Source organism: Drosophila simulans, chromosome 2L, assembly GCF_016746395.2.
Source record: "Drosophila simulans strain w501 chromosome 2L, Prin_Dsim_3.1, whole genome shotgun sequence".
Lineage (NCBI taxonomy): Eukaryota > Metazoa > Arthropoda > Insecta > Diptera > Drosophilidae > Drosophila > Drosophila simulans.
Window position 1 is genome coordinate 5,726,113 of NC_052520.2, and position 26,347 is coordinate 5,752,459.

Here is a 26,347-nt window from a genome sequence, read left to right on the forward strand (position 1 = left end):
GGTGGTATAAACAGAGATAAAATGTAAACAATTTAATGATAATGAGGACTAGTCAATAAAAGTATTTCAGTCTGTTACATTCAATATGACATTTTACTGTACGAGTAGCGGTGTAATTACGTTATCTGATCAGTCGGGTGATTCAGCATATTTATTAAAAATGTTCATCATATTCGTGATTATTCCACTCATGCAATGAATTTTAACAAATATGCACTCCAGCTATTTTTGACCGACAAAATGTTTTTAAGGAAATGAGGAATTTTTTTAATTGTTTATATTTTTAGACGTATATTGAAAGCCATGTAGGGGTAAAGATAACAATAATAATTGAGTTACAGAGCATTAGAGATTATCTGACAGGTTTTGCGTAATTACGATTACCATCGATTATAACAATAATTAACCTACAATTAAAAAATGTGCATGTTCAACAACATGCAAAATACCAATAAATAGGTATTTTAGTTTTAGGTAAGTGGATATATCAGGTCAGCTGACTACATCTCGAAAATTGTTATTTATATTCAACTTTAAAAAGTACGTTACTCAAATATGCTTTTTTTTCTTTGCGTGTACATTTATTGTGTAAACATACAAATTATAGCAATCTGGCAACTCTTTCATGCATTTTAAACTTTATTTAATTTTCGAGTTCGAGCTTTCGAGCGGAGCCTATCCGAAAAGCTTTTACAAAAACTCTTGAGGGAATAAAATCTATACAAAATATTTTTATAAATTAAATGTGCCACTCTTGAGAAACGCCAGTTACCTTGTTTATAAATAAATGTTTGTTATCATAAAAATTGTTATATATTAAGTTGTCTTAGCAAACTGGCTGCGATCAATTCAGCAATAATGTTGCTTGCGTGCTGCGAAATGTTGCTGAAACAAAAATGAAAACTTCAGCTAGCAACACTTGATTAGGCTCAATTAGTTTAATGGAGTGTATCTGAGGAATATATAAAAAAAAAACCAGTAACTGCAGCTGTATGGTATAAATTTAATAAGGGTTTATTACTATTGGGATATCAGAGAGTCAAATGCTGTTATTAATCAGTATTCTGATGAGATCTTTGAACCTTACATAAATTATATCATTAATCAATAAGCGATTAAATGTGATCGGCGTTTAGAAGGGCAGCAATTTATAGAAATTGACACATTATAAAATTCCACTTCCCTCGAGCTAATTGTTATCGGTTCACTATCCCGACAAGTTAATTTTCCATTTATTCCTCTTATAATTAATCTGGTCTATGTTGTAGTGCCTTGTGTTAGTTATGGGAATTGATTTAATATGAATCGAAATACTGTGTTGGTTAATAGATATTGTCCTCCAAAAATGAACAATACTTTCAAAGGTTTGCACTTTAAAGGGCTAATAGCTTGTTTAGTTTTCCCTGGTAAATACCAAAGTTTTTCTGTCAGATCCCGGTTCAAAGTTTGCCATTGGAGGATGAGCTTCATAATGGAGTTTAGAGGGTTTGTTCCGATATTTACTCTTCTAAATCAAGGGGCAAGGGGCAGATTGTGAGTAGCAAGTTTTTAGGGCTTAGTCCCGTTGCCAAAAGAGGGGCCGCTTTTGCCAATCCGTTAAGAAAAAAGTGCGGGGTGGGGGTGGGAGCAAGCGGAAACCGGAACCGCAGAGTAAAATTCCATCACGTTCAGGCCCCTTGTTGCTGCCGCAGGCTGTGTTTACAGCCTTCAGATGACACGCCTCAAAAACAAGACCCAACGTCTGAGTCAAGTTGTGCGAGCCGCACAATATATTTATAGATCACTTTACTTAATAATATTTTATATAAATTGTCTTGGTTGCGCTGGTGGGCAATAACCGCTATCAAGTTCGACAAAACGGATATGTTTTCGCATAGCACTCAAGTTTCAAGACTCTTTTCGCGAGATCCAAACAAACAATTAGCTATTAAGATTTGAAGCATTTCGAGCAACAATTACATTACCAACTTACTTAAGCTTAATGTGCAAATATTTTGAAGCTCTCCGCTTGTGTTTTCCTTGTTCGAAATGCATGAATGGGGAGTTGAAGATCTAAGGCAGATAAGATTCAATTTTAGCCAGAGACGTGGAACAAATTGAACTTACGTCTTAACGTGAATAAAATTTTCATGGGGTCACTCGAATTATATACTAAAAGGTTTAATTACCATCCATTGTTCTTAAGAACAAACTTCATTCTTTATACCGGCAACTATTTAATTACGAACTTTATATCGCTGAAAAGTGTTAAATATTGACAGACGGAAGAGTATAATAAAAACGTTGAATTAACGAATAATGTTTTTAAGGGATCCACCACATCAAAATATAATTTTAATTGGCCGCAACAAACCAAATTTTTAACCGAGTTTTTAACTTAATGCCCCGATTTTAAATGTTGGTCGGCTAGGGTGATTTTTGGGCTCACCTCAAGATCCCAAGCTCAAAGTCTACGCCCCTGTCTCTATAGCTTCAAATTAATTATATTTATTGTTTCATTTTTTCTGTGAACACAAACAAATGTGCGTTTTCTCGGCGTGTTTTGGTAGCATCCATGTTTTGCCACAAGGTAATTATTTCGTACACTAAACAGCATTTTGTTTAGGGCATTTCGTTGCTGTCGCTGGTGCTTTTGAACCGCAGGGCACTTTTGTGTGTATTTTTTGGAGCTGAAACCAGAGGCTGGTGCTGCTATCAGGCCGCTCTGTCATTTTTATGATTGTTAATGTCTCGGTCAACGCTTTTAAGTCAAGTTCTGAGCCCCGTCCCAATCCCGTCCCCATCCTCCGCGATCGTCTGTGGCTTGTTGTTGCCTTTAATGGAAAGAAATGAGTTTGAGAGCCAGCGGACTGAGCGGATGGAGTTGCGAGAAGGGGATCCGGCCTGTGAATTCATATAGTTTGTGGCGGGCATTAAAAACGATCGACACATTTGCCTGTCGGATGAGAACGCGTTCAGAAGTTCATCGGGTATGAGCTTGCGAAAGTATATCCGAATGGATAAGAACTCAAACTGAATCTCTAGAATTTCGATCAAATAAATAAATCCGATATGGCTAGCATTACCTATGCATTGTGTCTGTGCTCGTTGTTTATATTGTTTTCGCCTCTTGTGTCCTCGAATCGGCGTGTCCGGCGACAAAATCGATCCGATCGCCTGCTAGCCGACATTGGAGTACGTGCCCAGTCCTACGATCCCCGTGTGCCGGAAAATGGCATCCAGCAGTACACCGACATCGACCAGGATCTGCGCCATCTGTTTCTCAACACCAGGCAGACCACGCTGAGATGGGCCCTCAACAACATCGATGCGCTGAGCAGCCGCGGCAGACGCGAGGGAAAGCTCCAGGTTCCGGTGTCCAAGAAGGTGCCCTTCCTGTGTCCCACGAACGACACACGCTCCCCCAGTCCGCCCACTTCCATAGAGCACCTCAGGCCGGGTGACATTGACATCATAGCTGCCTTTGGCGACTCTCTGTCCGCAGGCAATGGAATACTGTCCAACAATGCCATCGATATGATCAACGAGTTCCGCGGCCTGACCTTCTCCGGTGGCGGTCTCGGCAACTGGCGAAGATTCGTCACCCTGCCGAACATCCTGAAGATCTTCAATCCCAAACTGTACGGCTTTGCGGTGAGCAACAGCCTGGTGATCAACCACCGATCCTCGCGACTGAACATCGCCGAGCCGATGATCATGTCGCGGGATCTGCCCTTCCAGGCTCGTGTGCTAATCGATCTGCTGCGGCGAGATCGCCATGTGGACATGAAGCGGCACTGGAAGCTGCTGACTGTGTATGTGGGAAACAACGACATCTGCTCCGACCTGTGCCACTGGGACACGCCGCAGAGCTTCCTTGATCAGCACGCCCGCGATCTGCGCCAGGCATTCCGGCTGCTACGCGACCATGTGCCGCGCCTGCTCATTAATTTGATTGTGGTGCCAAACATCCCGCTGGTGCTGAGCACCATGACGCAGGTGCCGCTGCAGTGCTTCGTGGTGCATCGTGTGGGGTGCCACTGCCTGATCAACGACCGCCTCAATCGCACGCAGTTCAATGAGCGCATGGACACCCTGATTCGTTGGCAGCAGCTGGACATGGAAATCGCCCGGCTGCCGGAGTTCCATCGCCAGGACTTTGCCATCGTCGCGCATCCCATGCTGACCAAAGTGACCGCACCCACGCTGCCCGATGGGAGCACTGACTGGCGGTTCTTCTCCCACGACTGCTTCCATTTCAGCCAGCGCGGCCACGCGATCATCTCGAACCTGTTGTGGAACAGCATGCTCCTACCGGACGACCAGAAGCCACGACCTTCGGTGGTGCCCGAGCTGTTCGAGCGGGTCGTTTGCCCCACTGCGGAGCAGCCCTACTTTGTGGTCAGGCCAAGTTGAGGGTCTCCCAAGATCGGGGAACGGGTTAAGTTACTTGGTTTGGCTGTCTGGTGACCCTTTTTCGTGGCGTAACCGCAGTCTGGTGTGCACAGAGAAAAATTGCTTTTTTATTCGCATATCAAATTATAGCAGTCTAGGTACTTTACATTACTCATAATAAATTATTATTATTTATAACCATATAATATACAAACCGTGCCACTTCCACTTCCGCAAATCTCATGCGGAATGCATTGGATAGTGCAAAGGAAACTCGAAGGATTTTGTTTACGACATTGCAAATAAATAATAATATATTTGTCAAGCTGTCAAAAACGTTTAAAGATTAAATGATGAATTAATTTAGGTGGCATTAAATGTATTTTATCTTGCTGACAAAATGGTTTACCTTCCGTATGCGTTCAGTTTTCACAACTCTTTTTTCATACCTTTTACCCAAACCCATTTCCATTTCAATTAAAGTATTATGCAATTTTTAATTTATATTTTTAATTAATTAAAAACACATCCCCATCCGGAATAAAAATTCATTAAAACATTTCTTGCTTATGCGGCAGAAAAAATGCTCCGGCTTACAGTGAACACCATCCTTGATGTACCCCCTCCCCCCTCGTTCTTCTGAACGCGTGACAACGTCGCCTGCTCATTACCTGCCTCCTTCCAGTCCCGGGCCCTGCCACGCCCACTTTCCCCCAAACGCAGAAATTAAAATATAAATAACAGCAAAAATAAAGTTGCAGTGGGGTAGCTCGACTATGGGATACCGTCTGCTTTCTATATTTAATCATATTATTGTGTTTATTATTAATAAACTTTGGTTTTCATCACAAGCAAATAATTCTGCTGACCAAATAGCTTCATCCTTCCTTTATAACCCCTTAAATTTAGTTAAAAAATTGACAGACTGACGAATATGTCTGAATAGTCGGGTTCCTTCATTCATATCGTAACAGAGTAGACTTCATTAGTATAGAGATGCAGCATTCTCGATGATTTACATTTTTTGAATATGTGTAATATGCCTTTTATATGGCGAGTTGAGGGGTATAACAAAGCATCGCAAGCATTTCTCGCTTATGCAGCGGCAGGACCACCTGCAAACCGGACAGTTGCCAATGGGCGGATACCAACCCCAAAAAAATCTGATTCCCGGGCACAAATGGAAAAAAATGAAATTGAAAATGAGTACACACACACACACATACACATATGCACGCCCACTGCAAACAAAGTTGCCGGTGGGAGGGGCGTGGCAGCATAATAACAACAAGACTGTGGAAAAAATTGCGACTGGGGCGTAGATTCGGCAGACCTGGTGGGAAGGGGGTATGTATGGAGTGGGGGCTGTAAAAATTATATTAAAAATGCAGTGTCCGAAAAGGGCGTAGCACAACCACACACACTCACACACATGCAAATACTCACACAGTCGCGACCAGCAGGATAAAAAAAAACGCCACACGTGGCTGCAAAAAAGTAATAATAAAACTGAAGTTTTTCTGGGCTGGGCCTGTTCCTCCATAGCGCTGATATATACACCTCTGCATGTGTGGCTCCGCCGACATGTGTGTGTATTATTTACATATTTAAATATTTTTGGAACCCCAAAAAATAGCAAGAGCAGGAGCACAAAGTGTCCCGTTTCGAAAAATGTGCGTTTTTTTTTTTGTTTTGAGGCCGAAAAATTGGAATGCAATGTAAACAGCCGAAATGAGTTCGCAAATAGAAAAATTTTCAGCGTTGCACATTGGAGTGTTCAAAAAAAAAAGGGGTAAATCTCTAGCCCTGATTAACCCAAACGACAGAATTACCTCCCCTAAAAATATCGCTGCATATAGTAAAGGGTTAACCATCAAATGAAATAGATAGACCGGGGAGTTAGACCTACGAATGATTGCATAAATATAATATGATTGCAAACAAAAACATTTTTTATCCATTTGCGTTTGTCACTCCGCCTCCTTTATGTACATAAACTCCAACTTCCATCCATGTGTATGCCATTCTTTTTCATTGGGGGAGTGTATTTCAAATACTGTATGGTACATAGGTGATTATATACTCTAGCCTCTTTTTTATGACATAGTATTCAATATTAAATAGTAAGGACATTTATAGTGATGACTGATAGGATAGGATAGATCTTAAAGCTATTGAATTCGTAGAAAGTGCACGAAAGATATACAATCTGGTTTCACAGAATGCCAGCGATCCTAAGCTGGCACTTGAAGTGACCACCAATTGGAACTGACCCTGACAAATCCATCAAGACAGTGCTTTACAATGCAAAATCGGCCAGGAACTTCAGTTCCGCCTGGCTAGAAAACGTCTGCAACCATCGGAGGGGAAAACTGCGGCATGGTTGACAATGGTCCTTGGAGTTGCCACGAAAAAAAAATGTCCACGCTTGACATTAAACAGCGACAACATTTTCACTTTGCATGCAGAATGCCGGCACAAAGGGTTCTGCGATGGACTGGCGGAGGCGTCTCATGCAGCGACTGACAACCGCATTGGATACTCCCCGCCTCCGGATCTCGCATCCTGGATTCCGGATCACCTCCCCCCAGCCACCGACGCTAACTGGCCGCGCTAAAACGTCAGCCAGACAGCGGCGACGATGGCGGAAATAGAGCAAAAGTTGAGAACAAAAACGATGAGCGAAATGGAAAAAAATGGCACACAAGCTACTTGAGCTTGAACCGGCGACGCTTTTCAAATTCCCCACCCAAACCGGGGGTGGCGTTCCACTCCCTTTTCGGGTTATTTTTTCCGCGACCAGGCATGCGGCTGACGGGTTAAGGCGGGACAGTTGACCATCTCGCTCGGTCGGTGGAGCAGGGGCTCCTGGCTGTGGGCGCGTCCTTTCATTGTATGTACGCTGGAGTGAAGTGCAAAATCTCCCCACTCGCAAATCCAACTACCAGTTCCTGTCCGGCTGCTAACCCCCCGAGTAATGGCAATGATTTTGACGTCTGTTTAGTTGGCCCTTTGCTCGCCTTCAACGCAAAGGATAACGGCCATCTGCAGGCAGCAGTGACGAGGATTCGCCGAGTCCTCTGCCGGAGATGCGTCTCCTGGTGCGTTTGTTTTGAGTGCAGCGGAAGCGTCTTTTAATCAGCGCTTCGTGGCAATGAAAACTGATAGGTTGCGGGATGTCCTTTGGGAATGGGCTTCTGCCATCCAATGGTCATCAGCCGATTTTGGGCATTACGATTGACAGGCACGGGTGGAAGATGGGGGATGTTGAAAATTGAAGTTGTATGTAGAGAAAACAGAGAGAGAATTTTTCAGAATATTTCCCTAAGACCTTCCTCAACAAACGGAAGAGGCTTTCCTCTTCTTTGGGCATTCCCAATACATTTTTTAATTTCCACTCTTTATTCCACCACGCAGCGCATATGAACATCTCGTGGCCCATTTGCTTATGCCTCTTGCCATTGTTTGCGCTACACTTCAACGCACTTTCGTCATTGATCCGGAGAGTCCTGCAACCAGTCAGCCCGGTCCTTCTGCCCAGCGCACCACCCCATCTCGGCCAGAGCAGACCGGACCCCAAACTGGCCTTCAATTCGAAAACCCCGTGGCTGTGGCCCGTTTTATTTTTTCATTTTTATTGAATTTTGCTTGCCCATGCTATAGCTCCAGTGGAATAACCAGTCCGCCCCGGAGTGTGTTGCATTATGCCGGGACATACGTTTTGAAATTCCATTTCTGCGTAGGTTTTTTTTTTATCCATTACTCAAATCTGTGTATGGGTTTGCATGGGTGTGAGGCCGTGGACAGAGGAAGGTGGCACGTATGTTGCCAGGTTGCCCCACACGTACGGGGGCCACGGCGCTAAGCTTTGACTTGGGATTTGCATTTTTTACGCGCCGAGGACCAACTCGTCCCATGCTCCTGTCCTCCGAGGATGGGAGTGCGGGAAGGGTCGGATCGGTGGAGCGAGGAATGGCATCCACTTCTGCTGATGCCGTGATTTTTTTCATTTTTTGGTACCCTATACAGTAAACAGTGATGATATGCAGATGATCGAAGTCCAACAAGCGATGTACATGAACCACATTTAAATTAATTAAAAATCTATGTCTTTAGGCTTTCTACGTAAATATATGTAAATTAACATATGTAAAAACATGTAAATAAACAAAATGTTGGTTAATGGGTATCCAATAGTTGAGCGTTAGGTAAGACCTTCATTGTTAACGTTGTTGTTACGACTAGTCCTTCTTTTTTTCCATAATTCCCTGCTCCCTGTATCCCTTCGCATGCTTCTTTCATTCGCCGTGTCCTGTTTTGGGATAAAAATCCATTTCATCATCAGGGTTTCCTCCGTTCGCCGCCTTCCTGCTGATGCTGCTTTGTCTGATCGCGTTGAAATTGTAATGAGATTTTCTGTTTTGGGTCGACTTGGTACTTACGGATATGTTTCGTCGAGGAGTTGGCGCAAATTTTACGGTAATATGCTTTTTTGAGAATGTATATGCAGACCGGGAGTTTGTCTATTTAATTTATAAAATTTATCTGCGGCTCGCATCGGTGGGCAGCATTATATCCTGTCCACAATTTGTGGTTGTCAAGTCATATGGCAGCGGCAAATGCATTCGCTCATTCATCATTCGAAAGCAAGTCTGTTGTCCTTTCTTTACGGATATGTATCCGTATCCTTTCTGTCCCGTTTTCGGTTAAAATGAATTTTTTTCCCTGTGCCGCACGAATTTTTAATAGATTAGACGGGTTTCCTTTGAGAACAGTGCGGGCTGGCGGCAGCCCGTTGTTTTCCATCCACCCAGTTCGTAAACAGGGATTATGTTGGATGAGGCGAGAGTGGAGTTCTTAGTCCAGAAGGTTAGGCAGTGGATTTGAGGTGGTAATTGTGCGGGACTTGTTTAATTATGTGACTTCACAAATGGGATACCATTTCATCTTATATCATCAAATATTATTGTATATTATATTATTTATTTTTAGAGCCTATTTGGTTGTCAAACTTTATAAATCGAAATATTCTAAAGTATTGGCTATGATATTTCTGCCCCCTCCCTTATCGCCATTATAAATATGCAGAAATATTTGGCTCGACAAACAAAATAAAATTGATGGAACTTTGTTGGCTGGCTATCTATGCTTTTTCGCAGTTCGCTGAGAACAATACACAATTTCCAATTAAGCGACAGTTTGTCCACTCTCCCGACCACCGATTTCAGCTATATGCTATATGACCGTGCGCATCTATAGACCGTCTAACCCTTTCCCCAGAATCCATCGGCACCATTCGAAACATTCGACCGACCGACCATTTGACCATTCGAAGCGGTGTTTGGTCGTTGGCTGTTGTTGTTTTTACTCGCTTTCGGCGGGCTCGATAGCAAATTGTATTTAAAATTTATATAAAATTCGCGGAGTATTTGTTGTGACAACGTCTGTGTGCCCGCCGACCACCGATACCCCCCGCTGCTCCAACGAGCATTAGCCACCACACGGTTATTTTTGCCTGCTCCACAATCAACGTTAAAAATTCGCGCAATTTATGCATGCATGGCGAGGGGTGGTGAAAAAAGAGGGGGAAATGGGGTTACTCCTGCTCCTGCCTCGTGTGGGCTTGTATAAATGGCAAAAAGCCTCTGTCGCTGCCCCTTCCTGTGGCATCCGTCTCCAGCTCCAGCTCCTGCCACTTCCACTCGCCCGTTGTTATTTCCACTGGCGGCGAATCACCAAAAACTCCGCGCTTGTTTATTTTATTGGCACGTAAATTTATGTGGATCTCCATTCCACTTTTCCGGCCCTGTCACTCCGCACGGGTGTGAGTGAGAGAGTGAGTGTAGCTTTTCCGTATATTCCTGCATCCTATATATTGTGTGTACACAATTGTGTTTTGTGTATTTTATAAATAATTTCTGTTCGACGTGCAAAAATATCTACACACCCGGAAAAAGCACCGGTTTTTGTCAGATTCTCGGCTCACATAAACTTGTATATTATATATTTTTTTTCGTTGAAGCAAGGGAAATTCGTCAGACATGCGATAGATCATAAGGCTTTATGGTTATCAGAAATCTGTTTCTACAGCTTTAACTAAATATCTATAGATTTGGTTATTCCATCGAAACCTTTGAATATAAGTAAAGTCAAACCACTAAGAGTATAGTCAGTCTAATTAGTATCCATTAACTAGGCCTTAAGTTTCGATATTCTTCTGACAAGATTTTATTCAATGTGAGTTTGTCCCAATTCCAAGAGCCCTGTAATCTCTTTTAGATTAACCAACGAAGCCTTTAGCTCTTCCCTGTCATAAGCTGGCCAACAAGGAATGGCGAATGGGGTTGAGTCGGCGGCAGCTTCATCAATATGCAAAGGTCCGGAATTAAAGAGACAGTGAATGGCACAAAGAAACTGATGAAAGTGGGCCCTCAACACTGGGTTAAAGGCACTTTGTCAAATACGAACAAACATAAGCCATCTAATTAGAAGTATGAATCGAATAAATATCGATAAAAGCTATATGAAAGCTCTATACTATCTCAATCTGATCAACTTTATCAACTTATGTACTAGCAGCAGGAATATTAAATAGCATATTTTCGTTAAATGAATCCCAGCTGGTGGATAGCAGCTCCTCTTGACCACTGTGCCTGCCATCCAATGCGTCTCCGCTGTGCTCACGTTCCATGCTGTCCAATTATGTCTCACACATGCAAATGCAACGTGCAGCGGCGGAAATCAGCCAGCCTCCATTCCGAAAACCCACATGCCCAATCCCCAGTGCCACCTCCGTGCCACCCAATCACTCGACGCGCTTGTTGGGTCCGCGAGGCTTTTGGCCAGGAGCGGCAGAGCGACACGAACTGGGCCCAAACGAGCGGCGAACAAACGACAGCACATGGATGCCATAACGGCTGGATCCGTTAGCCGTGGGTCGAGAGTTTCGGGGATCGAGGCTCAACTCTGTTTCAATTTGCACCCCCGCAGACGCGGCAATCACTCAGCCGACCCGCTACACTGGCGCCACCCACTGCCACTGCCCACCACCCCCACAAAAACACCCACTTTTTCGCGTAACGCAGAGTTTGGTGGGGGAATGGGACAGGGAACGTGTTGTTTCCGACTCTTTCGGCCATTCTCCAGCGACATATGGTTGTTGTTTTGCTTTTTGGCCATGGCCAGTCTGATTCGTTGTTGTTGTTGCCCATGTTGTCGTGCTATGTGCGTTTGTTGCAACAATCGATTTATTTTCGGTTTCATTTCTGATTGGCAATATTTCATAGCAGTGTCGTTCCTCTTTTTTTACTTTTCAGCTTCTCGTTTCACTCTATTCCGTTTGTGTATGTGCCTGGAATATTTGTATTTTTTAAATAATAACGTGCAGGGTGAAACGGAATTGGAATGTGCATATTGCTAGATTCACAGGGAAGATTCTCTTACAGATGCAGTACTAATATTCAAACCAACCAAACCAAAAAGCTTATAAAGTCTATTTCAAGTAGACGTGCAGTGTTTCCATTCTACAAGAATATAAATACTATTAAAAATGTAGACCCTTTTCCTTTTTGCAATTTATTTGCCAACCCTTCAATGGCTATTTTTATTAAATTTATTTTACTCTTTTGGGTTTGCCAATTATTAAAATAAATAATGGACCTTAAAATCGCTCAGAATTCGGTCGGTGGTGGTTGAATAAATAAATCTGAAATTGATAATTGGCAATTGCAAATCGAGGCGGAAAATTATGGTGTCTGCATGGTGCAATGCCATTTCATAAATGAAAATTTTTTTTGGTGCTTCAAATTAGCGGACGTTGTGCAGCTTCACTTTTCCATTGGCTCGACCACAGCAGTTTCATTTCCCGTTTTTGCCGGATACAAACCCAAACCAAATCCAATTGAATCCACCCACGCAAATCCAACTCCCATGCGAGCCACAACAAATATAATGTTAGCGTCAAATGTGCAATATTTTCCTCTTTTAGAATTGCAATACGAATTTGGCAACAGACGTATACATTTTGATCATCATAATCATCATAATAAGCCTGCAAATTAATTTTCATAATACAAACTATCTTGAAAATACTACGAAATTGGTGAATGTTGTATAATATATGGAAACATATATTTTTTATGTTGCTTGAAGTGCAACATCCCAAAAACTACACCCTCTCCCATGACTTAGAATCAATATTTCGGTTATTGGCATTACACAACGTCAACACCACGAACTGCAGCGGCAACAAAGACAGCGACACTTGCCACCAAAAATTTCATATATTTGGATGCCCCCTTTTTCGGGGGAAAATTCACGACATCAGACTTTGGAGGACAGGACTTGCAGTTTTGGGTGGGCTATGTGTTTGGTGGCTTCACTGCGGTTTAGAGCCAGCCGGCAGGGATAACATCTCCATTCGCAGAGTACACTCAAACCAAAAGTGAGAGCACTTTTCTGTATTTAATATATATAAACTCTTAGTAACTAGCAGTTGATATACATTTAATATAATTATTAAATATAATTTACTTCAAAGTAAGAAAGAAATGGTGTAAAATTTATGAAACTTAAGTCTTTTTAGGGCTTTTTTGTTTCGAGTGCATTGTCGCCATATTCTGCGGCGTTTCTCTGTTCGCTGGCTCGTTGGGTTAACGTTAATTTGCACAATTTTTGAGTTATGCCAATCGATTTCTAATGGGCCTCGTCGTGTATGCGATACACAATCCACCTCCACCGCCATCGGGAAAACTGAACTCTTGCCATGGCTGTCGCGGGGAAAATGCAGGAACACTTGTGTGGGAGAGGTAGCTTCATTTGTAGTTCTAAACTGGCAGGATTTGCCATCTCTTGACTTGGGCTTCCAATGATGGTGGCATCATTGATGAGCAACAAAGTGTTTCGCAGTGATTTCATATTTGCCAAACTGACATTGATGTGGTAGACACCTGCCCACCTTTTGTGTCAAACACTAATTGATGATTTAAGGCAGGCAATTTGTTATTTCTTATGGGTTATGGGAGATCATATAATTATAATTTATTGCGAATTTTTGCTAAAAATAATTATCAAATAAATTACTAAAAAGTGCGCTTTAGTGACGGGCTCAACAAATCCATGGGAAAATGAGATTCAACACAAACAGAAACCCTCATTATTGGCATAAAAGTTATATTTATTTCTTTTTTTTTTTGCTATATGTCGTCTGTCGAAAATTGCATATGCAATACGAATTTCAGCCCATAAATATGCAAAGGTTTTTGCGCAATTATCGCCGACGAGGCTTAAACCGCATGCAAACACATTTATTTATGACATTATTGCATAAAATGGTATAAAAATAAATTGGATATATACAAATGAAGGTGTCCTACCCCCAAATTATTTTAGGCACCACTGAAATTGTGCAGCTGCGTTTGTGGTTGGCGATGGAATATGGGAGTGGGTTTATTGGGCTTGGAATGGGGCAGACGCCATCAAATGTTGTCATTAAATTCAGCGGATTGCCACAGAAAAAGAGAGAGAGGGATGAATAAAATGAACGGTCATAACCTGGCTGGAAAACCCACAGAAATTGCAGTATATATTTTATTCATGCAGCGGAAAAATTGCCACGAAATATTGTTTGTTTATTCGCGTTTTCCAGGCTCTGTCAGGCGGTGGATTGCGGTGGGGTATTTGTGTATATAAATGCATATGCACATATACATATGTATGCGGACGGGTCTCGATTCCACTTGCATTGCCTACTTATGGGCGAATAATGTGTTGGTTTTGGCCCGAAGGACCCTTTTTCGCGGCCATGCACATGAAATGCATTGCGTAATAACTGTTAATGCTTAACATCGACAGCATCGGCAACAACTGCAATAATTGCAAAAACTGCATTGTTTGGCTGGTGCATTTGCAAATGACACAAAAGCCCCTCGAATTTTAAATCATTTTGGGGTGGTGGACAGGGGGTCATCCGGGTGGCCTGTCTATCTGTCCGCAGTTTGCAATTTGGTTTATTTTTCTTTGGCAGGTTCCATATAGACGTTGCTCTATTCGGTCGCCAGTTGATAATGGAGGAGGCCTCGTTATGCCCATCTCATCTCATTTCGGCCATCTGGACGCGTTGGGTTTGGGTTTCTGCAATTGGCTAGTGCCGTTTTCGACGCTAAAATGTGACTGCGTTTTATCTAACGCTTTGTTTGTCCGACAGTGACTATTCGCTATGATAGTCGAGTTTGCCATAGCGTAATTAGTTTCAACCAGTGCAATTGCAGATGTCTACCTATATGGTGAATAAAAATGTAGCTCCTTTTTATACCCTTCCACAAGATATATATATCTATATACTATACTATATTAGTATAGATACGATCTGCATAGTTAGTGCTGTAATATTTTTGAAGCAACTAAGTATGAGGGATTATAATGGAAGGATAACATGCCTACTTTTTGTTTTAAATACCAAATGTAATAAATATTCAAAAGGACAAAATATAATTATTTTTGCGCCAAATCCTTTTGTTCAAACCGCACTTTGTATTTCGCCCACAAAATACAATTAAAATAATTCGCTAATAAGGATATACATAGCATTTGAAATAAATGCTGCGGGTTGTTCTGCACTTGACCAGCAAATTTTGCTGTCGAAATAATTATTTGGTAAATTGCATTGTAAACTGGAGGCAAAATATGCAGACCGCAAATGACAAAAGCAAATATATGAAAAATGAGCTTTGCATACTATTTTGCAATTAATATCCAAAACATGCAACCCCCAATCCCCAGCCTATCCCATCTATTCCATCCTCCCAGCCCCACTGCCAACCGCCTGCTTTATTAATATTAATTGAAAATAAATGCAGCATAAGCCGGGTCGGTCAAAAAGCAGATGGCCATGAGGTGAGGTGTGGGTGTGTGTGAGGTGGTGTGTGTGCTGCCAAAAATGTTGTAAAATGCAAATAATTAAATGGCAACCAATAAAATATGCAAATGAGTGGCGCGACACTCGACGGGGCAGAGGGGGGTAGACGTGGTAAAGTGTTTGCATATATGGTGGCACGTTGAATCGACCAGAATAGCCGACTCCGGGCTTAGAACACATCTGGAATCAAGCATGGTAAGCTGATGCAGCGCCAAATGAGTAAAACCCATAGCTTAGTACTTAATGCACTTAAGTCAGTCATTCTTATGACTTCTGTACTCACTCCACTTCTCATTTTAACGCTTCCTTGAAGGCATTGGACTACGATTGCGAGGCACAGGGCCAGGACATTCCTCAGGCGATTCAGCTGCTCGGGGAGATGAACAGCAATGTGAAACAAGTGACTGACTTGGTGGAGGGCATGCTGCAGCGGGTCAAGCGGGGCGAACTAACAACAGAGTACGGCCTGAGCTTTCTGGAGGTGAAGTACCACATGCTACTGGACTACTTGATCAATCTGACTTACGTGGTGCTGCGCAAATGCTCCGGCGAGACCATCGAGGGAGATCCCTCCATCGAACGCCTGATCGAGATTCGCACTGTGCTGGAGAAGATTCGGCCCATAGACCACAAGCTACGCTATCAGATCGACAAACTGGTCAAGACAGCCACAACTGGCGTCTCGAGCAGTACAGATCCCATACTTTACAAGCCCAACCCTGATGATATGATAAGCAGCGCAGGCGGAGCAGGCCGAGATGAGGACGATGGAGAAGATGACAGCGATGAGGAGGACGAGGACGACGATGAGGAGGATGAGGATGAGGCCGGCGCAGCGAAAATGCCCCGGAAAGCGGCCACAGCCGGAAAGTCCGGAGTGTACGTGCCGCCGCGCATCAAGCCCGTTTACTACGATGGCGATGAACGCGATGCCGACAAGGAGAAAAAGGCACTGGACCGGGCCAAGAAGCGAGCCATTACGTGAGTTTGACAACTCGTTTCCCACTATTATCCATTCAACAGCAAAGTATGTCTCCTTTCCAACCAGGTCTTCCATGCTGCAGGACCTCAAAGAGGAATACTTGGATGCTCCTACAGAAATTTCATCTGGTTCGCGTGCTCAGCAGATGCTTTCCCAAGCTCAGAAGGAGAAGCAGGAGTACGAGGAGACCTATTTGATGCGTCTGCCGGTGACCAAGGCGGAGAAGCATCGCCAGCGAAAACTGACCACCTTGGGTATGTTCCCATCACTTCTCACTTAGTATGCAAAATTTAAACCGACTCATCTATCCGCAGGCACACTTGGTGATGAAATTCTTGGGGAGATCAGTCGGGAATCAGCCCTGCGTGGGGATGGAAGCAAAAAGCGCAAACTGGCCAAAAAGGGGAAGGGAAAGAAACGTGGCGGTAAAAAGCGAAAATTCCATTAATTGGAAGCACAAAATATCCTATTTAAGTAGGAACATTTTTTAGGTTATAAACAAAGTGTAGGCGTTTTTATGCCGTTCTATATGTTTTAAATTGCTTTAAAAAGTTAAGTTTCACCTTATTTTTGATTCTAATTGACATATACTTTTGATTCTTAAAATCTTTATATTTTATTGCTTAATGTTAAGTTTTTCCAATTTATATTTAAATGAATTTTTATTAAAATGTTCTTATATTATGAAAAAAAGGAAAATTGTGTTTTTATTTTTTTAAGGATTTTATTTTAGAAATTCGAATTATTTCAGCTTACCAATTAAGCATGGTTATCCAGCGACGCTCTTATCTGCGTGCAAAAAATAAATACTTTAAACAAAAAAAAAAATAAAATTACTTAATGCGCAATGTAAAGTTAGGCCACAAAATTTAATAGTTTAAGTTTATTCAGAGACCTAAATTTAATTCGAAACTAACAAAATTTTAACAATTAAATCCCATTTCATAACAAAGGGAAACGGGAAACTTTGTCCATTACAGTACTACAAAGTGAACGAAAATTTTGAAAAAAAAAATGAAATTGTATCTTAAGGCACAGCAAAATTAATCATAAAGAACAAAACCGTATTTCGTTGTTTTTAGGAGTCAAAGAAAAAATTTAAAAACTTTGGGCGAACGCAAATTAATATTATATTTTGGAAAGTCTTGTTTCGAAATTTAAAATAAAACCAAATCCAATGCAGCTAAAACATGCTGTAAAAATGCAAAACCAAAACTAGAAACAAAAGAAAAAACACAACTTCAGTGACAAAATGCAGATGCCTTAACAAGAGACCGGTTTACACAGTAAGAAACGAGCGAAACGAGAACAAATTTAGAAAACTTTTCAGTTGACGTATATTAAAGCAATGATCGAAGGAAAGACTATATAAAACTATAATAACTTAAGCCCCACCCAAAAACCAAGAAAATAAAAAAGTTTTAATTGAACGGAGAGTATTTGATAAACTTTTAAGCCAGTACGTGAAAGAGAAGTTATTTTAGTTTTCACAAAAAAAAAACTCCTAAAAACAACTGAATTTAGACACAAAATTTTATATATTTCTTATATATCGATTAATTAAAATTAAGCGACACATTTTGAACTACCCAAAGCAAAGAGATTCTACGTCCAAAAAAAGTTTTTAAACGTATGGGAAAACTAAACTAAAACATTTTAGGAGTAAAAGCTATTCAAAAGCGCGAAAAAATGAACGAGGGGAGTAGTTGAAAAACTATATTACCAAACATATAATTAATACAATTAAATGTAAATGATGAAAAACGAAATATATAGCATAGATTTAAGTTAAAGAAGGCAGCAGCAAGCAACCAGAACTTTTGGCTTCTACAACAAACTTTGACTAAGGATGAAAATTTCTTCAAAATTTTTGAAAAACCTTTTTGGCTATAAATTTAAAAACAAGCAATGATAGGCAGACAACTGAAAAATTACCACATAAATGCAATAGAACTCAAAATTATTTACAGGCAACAAGCAGCATGATGTTTTAAATGTAATTAAATAAATTAATTTAATTAATTTATTTATGTTAAAAGCTGAAAGACTGAATATGTTAAAGTGAAAACCAAAATGTAACAAAAACAATGAAATGAAAGGATATGTACTTTTTCTCAAGTGTGTGTATGAACTTAAATAATTTTAATAGCCGAATTTCTAGCACAAATTTTAAAACGACTAAGACATTTGTTTTCTTTTCCGAACTTACTCTTTTCGTCGAAATATCATTTGTTTAGTTCTCATTCAGTGCAAGTTGTTTATTTCTGTGTATGTAAAAGAAAGCGGAAAGCATGAAAACGGATACAAAAGTTAAATATATTGCAAAATGTAAAGACAACAAAAACAAAGTGAAAACAACCAAACAAAAGTCGCCTTAGCCAAGCACCACAAAGCAAGAAAGAAAGAAATGATATGAATCGAAGTGAAACAAAAATTTGTAAAAGCAAATATAATACTTAACTTAACTACCAATTATTTGTTGTAATTTAATATAACGAACAAACTGATACTCACACAACAGCAAAAACATCTACAACAGAATAGTGCAAAAGTTCAAAAAACAATACCTATATGTAATTTAATTTTTATAGCCAAAGAAGAAACGAATCAGAGGAAACGGAAGCGATCGGATCCAAAAGGATAAGTGAAGAATTTAGTTTTAAGCAGTCCTAAACAATTCTGAACGAAAATTAATTGGTTACTTAGTGATAAATGCAGAATAAATGTTTTAAATCAACAATACGAAATTCGAGCTTAAATTATTTCTAAAAAACATCGTAACTGCGGATTAAAATTGGTTCTTAAAAACAATATTTTTTTAATAAATGAAGACGTTGTAAAAATTTAAAATGAAGTGAAGAAAATGACCATGATGAGTTCGCAAACAAATGCTTAAGCGTGTGGAAGTGGTTTGCCATCTTACTTATGTAACATAATATAAGTTTAATTAATCTACCAAGTACTAGTAAGAAACCTATTATTAATAACTAACACAGTAAATTCAAAAAACGGAAAATCTGAAACTGATAATAAATTACAAACTCAAGAAACCAAATAAAGTAGTTTTTTTGATCTTTTTATATCCCCAACAGATTTCAATTACCAACAAACTTCCTTTTCTATATAGATTACTTATTTATTCATTGCATAACCAATAAGCAGTTACATATCTACAGCATAATAATTATTGCACAGGAAGTGTACGGATAGCAGCCTCTGAGATTCCATCGGTTTCTCGAAGGGCCTAGGCCTCCGGCTGAGCCACATGGGGCTGCTGCTTCTCCGCCTTCAGGCGCTGCTTCTCCTTGAGCAGGGCATAGCACTCGGGCACCTTGTTGTAGAAGTCGCACAGCTTCGTCTGCGAGTTGAAGGCCAGATACTTGCCGCAGTTGTACAGGCGCGGATGTCCATTCACGCACACGAAGTACTTCTTGCAGGTCTGGGGATGGCGATAGTAGCGCAGCTCTCCCTCCGGACTAACGTCCACGGCGGCGGCAGCGCTATCATCGGCGGAATCGGCGGCGGGGCAGTTGAAGCCCAGGTACGCTTCGGCGTTGCAGCTTTCCACAAGATCGGGCCAGTCGCACTGGTAGGTCTCCTCATTGAACGCCAGTCCCTCGGGACACTTGGTCAGGCTGGCCACGCCGTGGGCGCAGTTGCGGTAGACGCCGCACTTGGACGCATCACCGTTGGGATAGAAACCGAACTGCCGGGGGCACTCCTCCGTTCCGTTGGCGGGCTGCAGGCGTGCCCTCTCCTTGCAGGTGGAGTACGGGGCGTATGTGCACTCGCCGGTCGCCTTGGTGCGCTGGTGGAAGAGCAGGCCGTCCGGACACAACTTCTCCACGGGATTACCATCCTGACACTCTGTGTAGGAGTCGCACTGTTCACCCGATGCAAATCGTCCATTGGGCGTGGGGCATTCCGGCGAGCCAAGAGCTGTAATTAATTAAAAAAAGCGAGTTTATTAGCAAGATGGCATATAAATGGGGAGCGAGAATGTAGATTGAAGAAAGCTAAAGTGGTTTTTGTTTTTCCTTTTTTTTATTTCGACGCGCAAAATGTGAACAATCAGTTTGCCAAATTCTTTAACTACAGACTAGAAAACTCGAGCAACCTATCGCCATATGGCATGTGCATGGGAAACATCACAACTGGATTGACTTAGTTCTTCTTGGCGTGAAGACGAGCGGCCTTGATTTGGGCACCCTTTTCACGGATGGCACTGCTGCAGTTGGGCACGTTCTCGATATCGTCGCACTGGTTCAGCTCCTGGTTGAAGGCCTGGTCCTCGCCGCATCCAATGCGACGCGGACGTCCCTCGATGCAGATGAAGTACACCTGGCAGTTGTCCTGCGACGGATGGAAGGTGTAGTCAGCCTCCTGCTCGCCGAGCAGCTCAGATCTGGGTGCCGGTGCCGGGCAGCGGAAGCCCAGGAAGGCCTCGGCGTCACAGTCCTCAACCTGATCGGGCCAATCGCACTTGTAGGTGGCCGGATTCCAGGCCAGACCCTCGGGGCAGTCGAACACGAAGCCACGGCCCGCGGCGCAGTTCATGAACTGTCCACAGTGGCTGGCGTCGCCCATGCGGTAGTATCCGAACTGGTGGGGGCACTCATCCGTGGGCTGAGCGGCCTGCAGGCGGGCCTGGCCCTGGGTGCACTCCACGTCGATGGGGTAGCCGCAGGGGTAACCCGTGGACTTCTCGTTGTACAGCAGACCGTCGGGGCAGAGCTTCTCCTCGGCCACTCCGTTCTTGCACTCAATGTAGGCATCGCAGGATCCGGACACAGGAGCGGTTCCATTCGCCTCCTTGCATCCACCGGCGGCGGCGGCAGCTGAAAGAAATAGCGTACGTCGGTTAATATCGATCCACGGGTTTGCGGTGGCTAGCTTACCTCTAATGAGTTATGATGGGAAACTGGCTCTTTTTTATTTTTTGTTTTAACTATTTGATACGTACTTTATGATCAACGACAAGTCGTGGGATTGCCGTAGGGCAACATTCCACTTGACAATGGATTTTTTCGTCTTCCCGCGATATTACATACACATACCCGGGTATTGAAACTTTAATGACTTTGTGGGCACATACCCCGGTTGTTGAACCCGCGAATATAATTCAAAGATGTTTATTTAATGCGATGTAACAGAAAAGAGTTTGAGTAGTAGACAAGTGCCAGGGACTTGGATGAAGTGATGGTAGTTTTTTTAAGTTATGTATTTCAAATGTGAGTGTATAGTGGGACTGGGATTTTAGGGGATTTTTAGGGATGCATACAAACCATCGCCTTTAATGCCATCTAATTTCATAAGCTGTGCTAAAAATCGTTTCACATTAAATCGTTAAGGCCCTATACTTGTACTATTAAAAACCTGTTACCCTATTAACCAGTTTAAAAATCAATGGACATATTTAGCTGCTGTCACTGACGTCATTAGCCGCTTTTAATAATTATAGGCCGATCAATTTCAAATCACACCAATTTATTTAAAAATGCTGTTTATCTTGTGAACAATCTGCCAACGATTTGTGTGGTTTTTATTATTTTTTTCCTATTTGATAAGTTTAAAGTTTCATCAAAAGTAAGCGGCATTTCCCTGTTTGCACCCCAAATAATTGAATCCATAAACATGCAATTACTTTTCCCATATGTGTTCAAATAGATTTCGGACAAAACGTGACGTTCATCTCGAAATCTGATTGGCGACCGTTGGTTTTTTCGAAACCTGACACAGTAAAGATTATGTCGTACGGAATCGAAAGAGGTGCAAACGCGCTTAAAGGTCACAACAACCGGCTGGGCACGCACCGAGATGGATCTGTCGCCTCCAGCTCCCCCAACATGTCTGACCGCTATCCGCGAGATAAACCCGTTCCACACAATGGACCGACCATTGGTGCCAGGCAAAGATTATGCAATAGCCATGTTTCTCTGCCCGCTTCGGCGTGTGAATCAAATTTCTTAAAAGGCTGCCTGCTGACCTTGAAATATCAATGAAATTTCGGTGGGATTTTACATATTGGCCATCACGATGGCAATAATTATTGGCATTTATTGAGCTTTCTTTGCATTTCTCTATAAAACATTTTTTTTTACTTTGCTTGAAAATTCGCATAATTTCCTGCTATTGTGAATCGGATGAGTAGCATTTTTAAACGTTGCAAAAGTGAATAATTGCACATACTATATGTATGTACATATGTACTTCCAACCAAACGTGGGACTCTAAACACTCAGATAGAAAATAGGTGGGTCTTGGCTCTTTTTTCTATGAAATGCGAATTTGTTTGAATAGGAAGCAATAAGAATTAAATTTAATTATTTTCCGCAACATTGAATCTTTAATTCTTCAAGATGAAATGAGTTAAATGCGTTGATGTTTCTTGAAATTTTGTGCTGACGTACATATATGCAAATGTTTGTGTCACCTTCTTGAACTTTTCGCACCAGCAAGTTTGTGACCAAAGTCATTCGTTTTGCGAAATAATAATATAAAAAAAACTATAGTATACTAACCCATTGAGCCAAACATGGCAACGCACAATAGAGCACTGATTAAGATTTTAGCCATTTTGATTAAATCCTCTTGTTGTTTTGCGAATGGCAATGAGGTCACTAAAAGTTAAACTAAGGAAGAGCTACTGCGATGCTCAGCCAACGAGCTGACAATTTCGACTGTTTTGCGCTAGAAACGCAGCGCAGATATTAACTGGCAACCTCACACTCGAAGCTGAAGCTGCTCGCAGCTGAAGCTCTTTTGGATGATGATCATCGGAGCGAGCCGAAACGTCGCCGGAGCTTGGGGATCTTCCCCAGCTGCCTGGTGGGGATTCGCAACAGCTTTTGCCCTCGCCGTCGTAATCTCAGCCTCACTCAATTGCCATAAAAACAAACTTGTCAATAAATAACGAATAAACGAAAAAGACATTCGATGGCACAACATTTCGACAGAAATGACACATTAATGCAACTGCGATTATAACTTAAGTTGAAAGTTATGTTGACACCCCAACCATATTTTGTACATAGAGATAAGATTCTAGTTCCTTCTGGAGATTTGTTTCTGGTTTTAAGTTGTCCTATTCCCGAATAAAATTTGAAGACTCACTTTCGTTCGAGATGAGTCAGTTCATCAAACCAGAAAGCTCAGCCTCAAGTTTCAGCTAGCAACTGTTTTAAATATTAATCAACGAAGTCTGTATCTAATTTATGTTCGATTTGATTTCCATATTTCGCACTTTTGTTTTCGGTGAACAGCCAGCCGAAAATGAATAGAAACCAGAAAATCCAACATAAAGTCAAGGCCGACTGCGCCCATGAGGCCGTACCAATCACGAAAATCTGACAATGATCTTGGTATTAGGCCTTAACTTGGGCTGTGGGGATTTTTAAAGAACCAAAGCTTAAATTAAGTAATGACGAAAGATGCAGCAAATGTCATGAGACAGAAAAACGTGTTTTTAAGGCAGCGAAACAAATGAAATTTGGCAGAGATATTGTACGTCTTAAATAAGTGGTTAAATTGATAGACTTTTAAATTAAGTTTTTTTTATTATTCTTCTTTATTTTGTCGTTTTTTTGTGTAGCTTTCCTTAGGTTTTAGCTAGTAGTCCATGCTCAGCAGATTTGCAATTACCTATTAAAACATTTTTATTTGGACATATGAGGCGTTCTTGAAATATGTGTAAATCTAAATTTTACGCTCAAGGACTTCTAGTCAAATTAGTTATAAATCCTAATAAAATTAGATGACAACTTAATTAAAAGTATTCTTCATTAAACAAAAAAAGTTAAATAATTGGCAGGCTGTGAATCATCAAGAAGACTCATTCAATAGGAATTGTGACATAGACTCAAGTTATAAAAAATAATCTATTTCGATATATAGTAAACATTATAGTTTAATACAGTGCCGTTCGGTTTTATTTATATACATACAAAAATATGCTGTATGCATGAACACACAGCGTTGCCAATTTAATTGCAAACTAAATATTATTCAGCTGCTTGATTAATGGACTTACAAATAATTTATGTTCATCGTTTTGTCTAAGGCACTTTTACACTTTTCTTTACATCATACAAATATATTCTTTAATTCAAATTGTTGTATTCTAATTATATTTTAATTCTGCTCTTAGCTACATTTTCAACATTTTCATTATGTTTAGTGATATTTAAGTCTTACGAATGGAAAATATGCAATTAAATCAATTTTTGAGCGAAGACTTGATTTGCAAACATGATATCAGCGGAATCAAGGCTTATGTACTTATACAAACACCAATTGTTGTATGTTGTTCCCAAGTCACTTTCAAGACGTCCTTCATTCAATTTTCAACAACATACGTAAAATTTGCTGTTTTTCAGCTAAGTACTAATCTTTTTTAAACTCTCTAAAACCGACAGCTTAGTTACAATTACATTTCTTTATTGGGTTAAGGCCTACGCAACAAAAACCTTCAGCATTTCACTCGAAATCTCATCGCGGACTCGATTTCGCCATGTTATTTTAAACATTTATATGTGCACAAGTTTGACTTAATGTTCAACACTAATTAAAAACATATACAAAACTAAATTTAGATTAAGTTTAATGCATATGGGTCTCTGATCTTTCCTTTTGATCGTCGCCCCCTCATTTCTTATCAAATAGGTTTAACATCTCCAAATCGCTTTACTAGTACAAATATCACGGTTCGCATTTATGCTTATTGAAATGTAATCTTCAATCGCATTAATTGCTCTGCCTACCATTCAGTGCGGTAAGTAAACAAATCAATTCTCAATGTGTGTGTTTCTTGTATAAATTTTTAATATTAATTGTGTTTTTTTTTTCGTTTTGAAACTTGTCTTTATCATTATTACTATTACGCTTTAACTCTCAAAGTCTATTTAATACGTTTCAATTCAATGATTCCTACTCTGCTAATCAAGTCAAATATTTAACGTTGGAATTGTTTTGGCCCGGTATCGGTCTAATCTACGTTTTGGTCTTTGCAGTAAGTCTACATTGCCCAAAAAACATTGTTTAATCTATGCCTTTACTGCAGAAATATAGAAACACAAAAAAGTGGTAAGACTGTTTGTTTTGCTGATGTCTAGGAATCTCGCCCCGGTATACGAATATAATGTTGCTCTCAATTTCTCTTTTTGAGTATTTGGAAAAGAAAATCAATCCAATAAAACTATCTTTAACTCGTTAATGAATGTATATGGAAAATTCAACTAAATAACGTTAGACTTAAGTTTATGGCCTAGACTAAAAGTAACTGATAATGACTGCCTATGAGTGGTGGACACCCCATAACCCAGGTCTCTGACCGCTTATGTCCAGAGAACAGGAGAAATGAAAGTTCCAAGTGTGTTATTATTTACAGAAATTTCTTGGAAGTGAATCAATTGTGGGCGTGTATTCTTAAGCACGCTCTATCAAAAGGGCCGTCTGCTTACTTGGCGGCTATTTCCAACTTACGAATGGCCAGCTAAATGGAATACACCATGATACCTAAAAGCCACATTTAACTACGTTAAGTCTATGTAAGCCATGCTCTCAAGGCTTTGCAGAGTAGAAAAAGATAACCCAGAACGCGGTAAAACCCAATAGGCCCCCATGGCGTTACACGTCCCGACCTATAGCTAAGCCTAACTACATAATGCTCTATAGTTCTAGGGCTAAGTCTCTAGCTAATTGTAAAACACGCACTTGAAGTGCGCATCCAATGCTATAGAGGGAATGGGAACCGGTAGTCAACACAACCGATCTATAGCATTGCAAATAGTAATAGTGAAGTTGGTTGTAGTCTTTTCGCCTTTTCCTCCTTCCCGTTCAATCGGGACTGACCTCAGCTTGGCTTCAGGATTAGTTACTATATCGCACATCCCTTGCGCATGCCATACATTATTTTGAGTTCCGGATAGATGATCTTCCGTATCAGCTGGTTCGTTTTGCCGGATAACATGGCCCGTCGGTTGTCCTTTTTCAGCACCTTGATGCCCGGCTTGTGCACCAGGAATGCGTTGTCCAGTATGTGGAACTCGTAGTCCATTACGCAAAGCGCGTAGCCCTGC

The 26,347-nt window shown here is 41.1% G+C and overlaps 4 protein-coding genes across 9 annotated transcripts in view; 2 read left to right on the forward strand and 2 right to left on the reverse strand.

Moving 5' to 3' along the window:
• The window catches only part of LOC6731114 (neuroguidin), a 44,914-nt gene extending 25,588 nt beyond the window's left edge, over nucleotides 1-19,326 (forward strand). For 2 of the 3 annotated variants that reach the window (XM_016179613.3, XM_044923942.1), the window contains exons 2-4: nucleotides 15,603-16,270; nucleotides 16,338-16,525; nucleotides 16,586-19,326. In XM_016179613.3, coding sequence (XP_016023648.1) covers nucleotides 15,603-16,270; nucleotides 16,338-16,525; nucleotides 16,586-16,719 — 990 coding nt within the window. In that variant the 3' untranslated portion in view covers nucleotides 16,720-19,326. Of the gene's footprint in view, nucleotides 1-15,466; nucleotides 15,485-15,602; nucleotides 16,271-16,337; nucleotides 16,526-16,585 lie in introns of those variants that run through there. The other variant, XM_039298582.2, reaches the window with a different exon arrangement.
• On the forward strand, nucleotides 1,287-13,970 carry LOC27206543 (phospholipase B1, membrane-associated). The gene has a single exon (XM_016179611.3). It carries the CDS (start codon nucleotides 3,052-3,054, stop codon nucleotides 4,393-4,395), a length of 1,344 nt encoding a protein of 447 aa, XP_016023653.1. The 5' UTR covers nucleotides 1,287-3,051; the 3' UTR covers nucleotides 4,396-13,970.
• A 60-nt stretch (nucleotides 19,327-19,386) lies between the features above and the next one.
• On the reverse strand, nucleotides 19,387-23,016 carry LOC6731115 (protein obstructor-E). 2 transcript variants are annotated; one of them, XM_002078236.4, is made up of 2 exons: nucleotides 22,793-23,016; nucleotides 19,387-20,210 (listed from the first exon to the last, which is right to left on the reverse strand). In XM_002078236.4, the coding sequence occupies exons 1-2, from the start codon at nucleotides 22,845-22,847 to the stop codon at nucleotides 19,516-19,518; spliced, it is 750 nt and encodes a 249-aa protein (XP_002078272.1). In that variant the 5' UTR covers nucleotides 22,848-23,016; the 3' UTR covers nucleotides 19,387-19,515. The 2 variants fall into 2 exon arrangements, with proteins under 2 accessions (XP_002078272.1, XP_016023654.1); XM_016178937.3 differs by lacking the exon at nucleotides 19,387-20,210 and adding an exon at nucleotides 20,297-21,109 and having other exon boundaries at nucleotides 22,793-23,003.
• A 2,100-nt stretch (nucleotides 23,017-25,116) lies between these two features.
• Nucleotides 25,117-26,347, reverse strand: part of LOC6731116 (beta-1,4-glucuronyltransferase 1) — a 31,893-nt gene continuing 30,662 nt past the window's right edge. For all 3 annotated transcript variants that reach the window (XM_016178934.3, XM_016178932.3, XM_016178933.3), the window contains exon 8: nucleotides 25,117-26,343. In XM_016178934.3, the coding sequence (XP_016023657.1) occupies nucleotides 26,146-26,343 (198 nt within the window). In that variant the 3' untranslated portion in view covers nucleotides 25,117-26,145. The remainder of the gene's footprint in view (nucleotides 26,344-26,347) is intronic.

Bases quoted from the DNA above. Each gene is read 5' to 3' on its own strand.
- LOC27206543 (XM_016179611.3), top strand. From the start codon at position 3,052: ATGGCTAGCATTACCTATGCATTGTGTCTGTGCTCGTTGTTTATATTG.
- LOC6731115 (XM_002078236.4), bottom strand. From the start codon at position 22,847: ATGGCTAAAATCTTAATCAGTGCTCTATTGTGCGTTGCCATGTTTGGC. The intron at 20,211-22,792 runs GTTAGTATACTA...AATTAATTACAG, and splicing joins TGCCATGTTTGGCTCAATGG to CTCTTGGCTCGCCGGAATGC.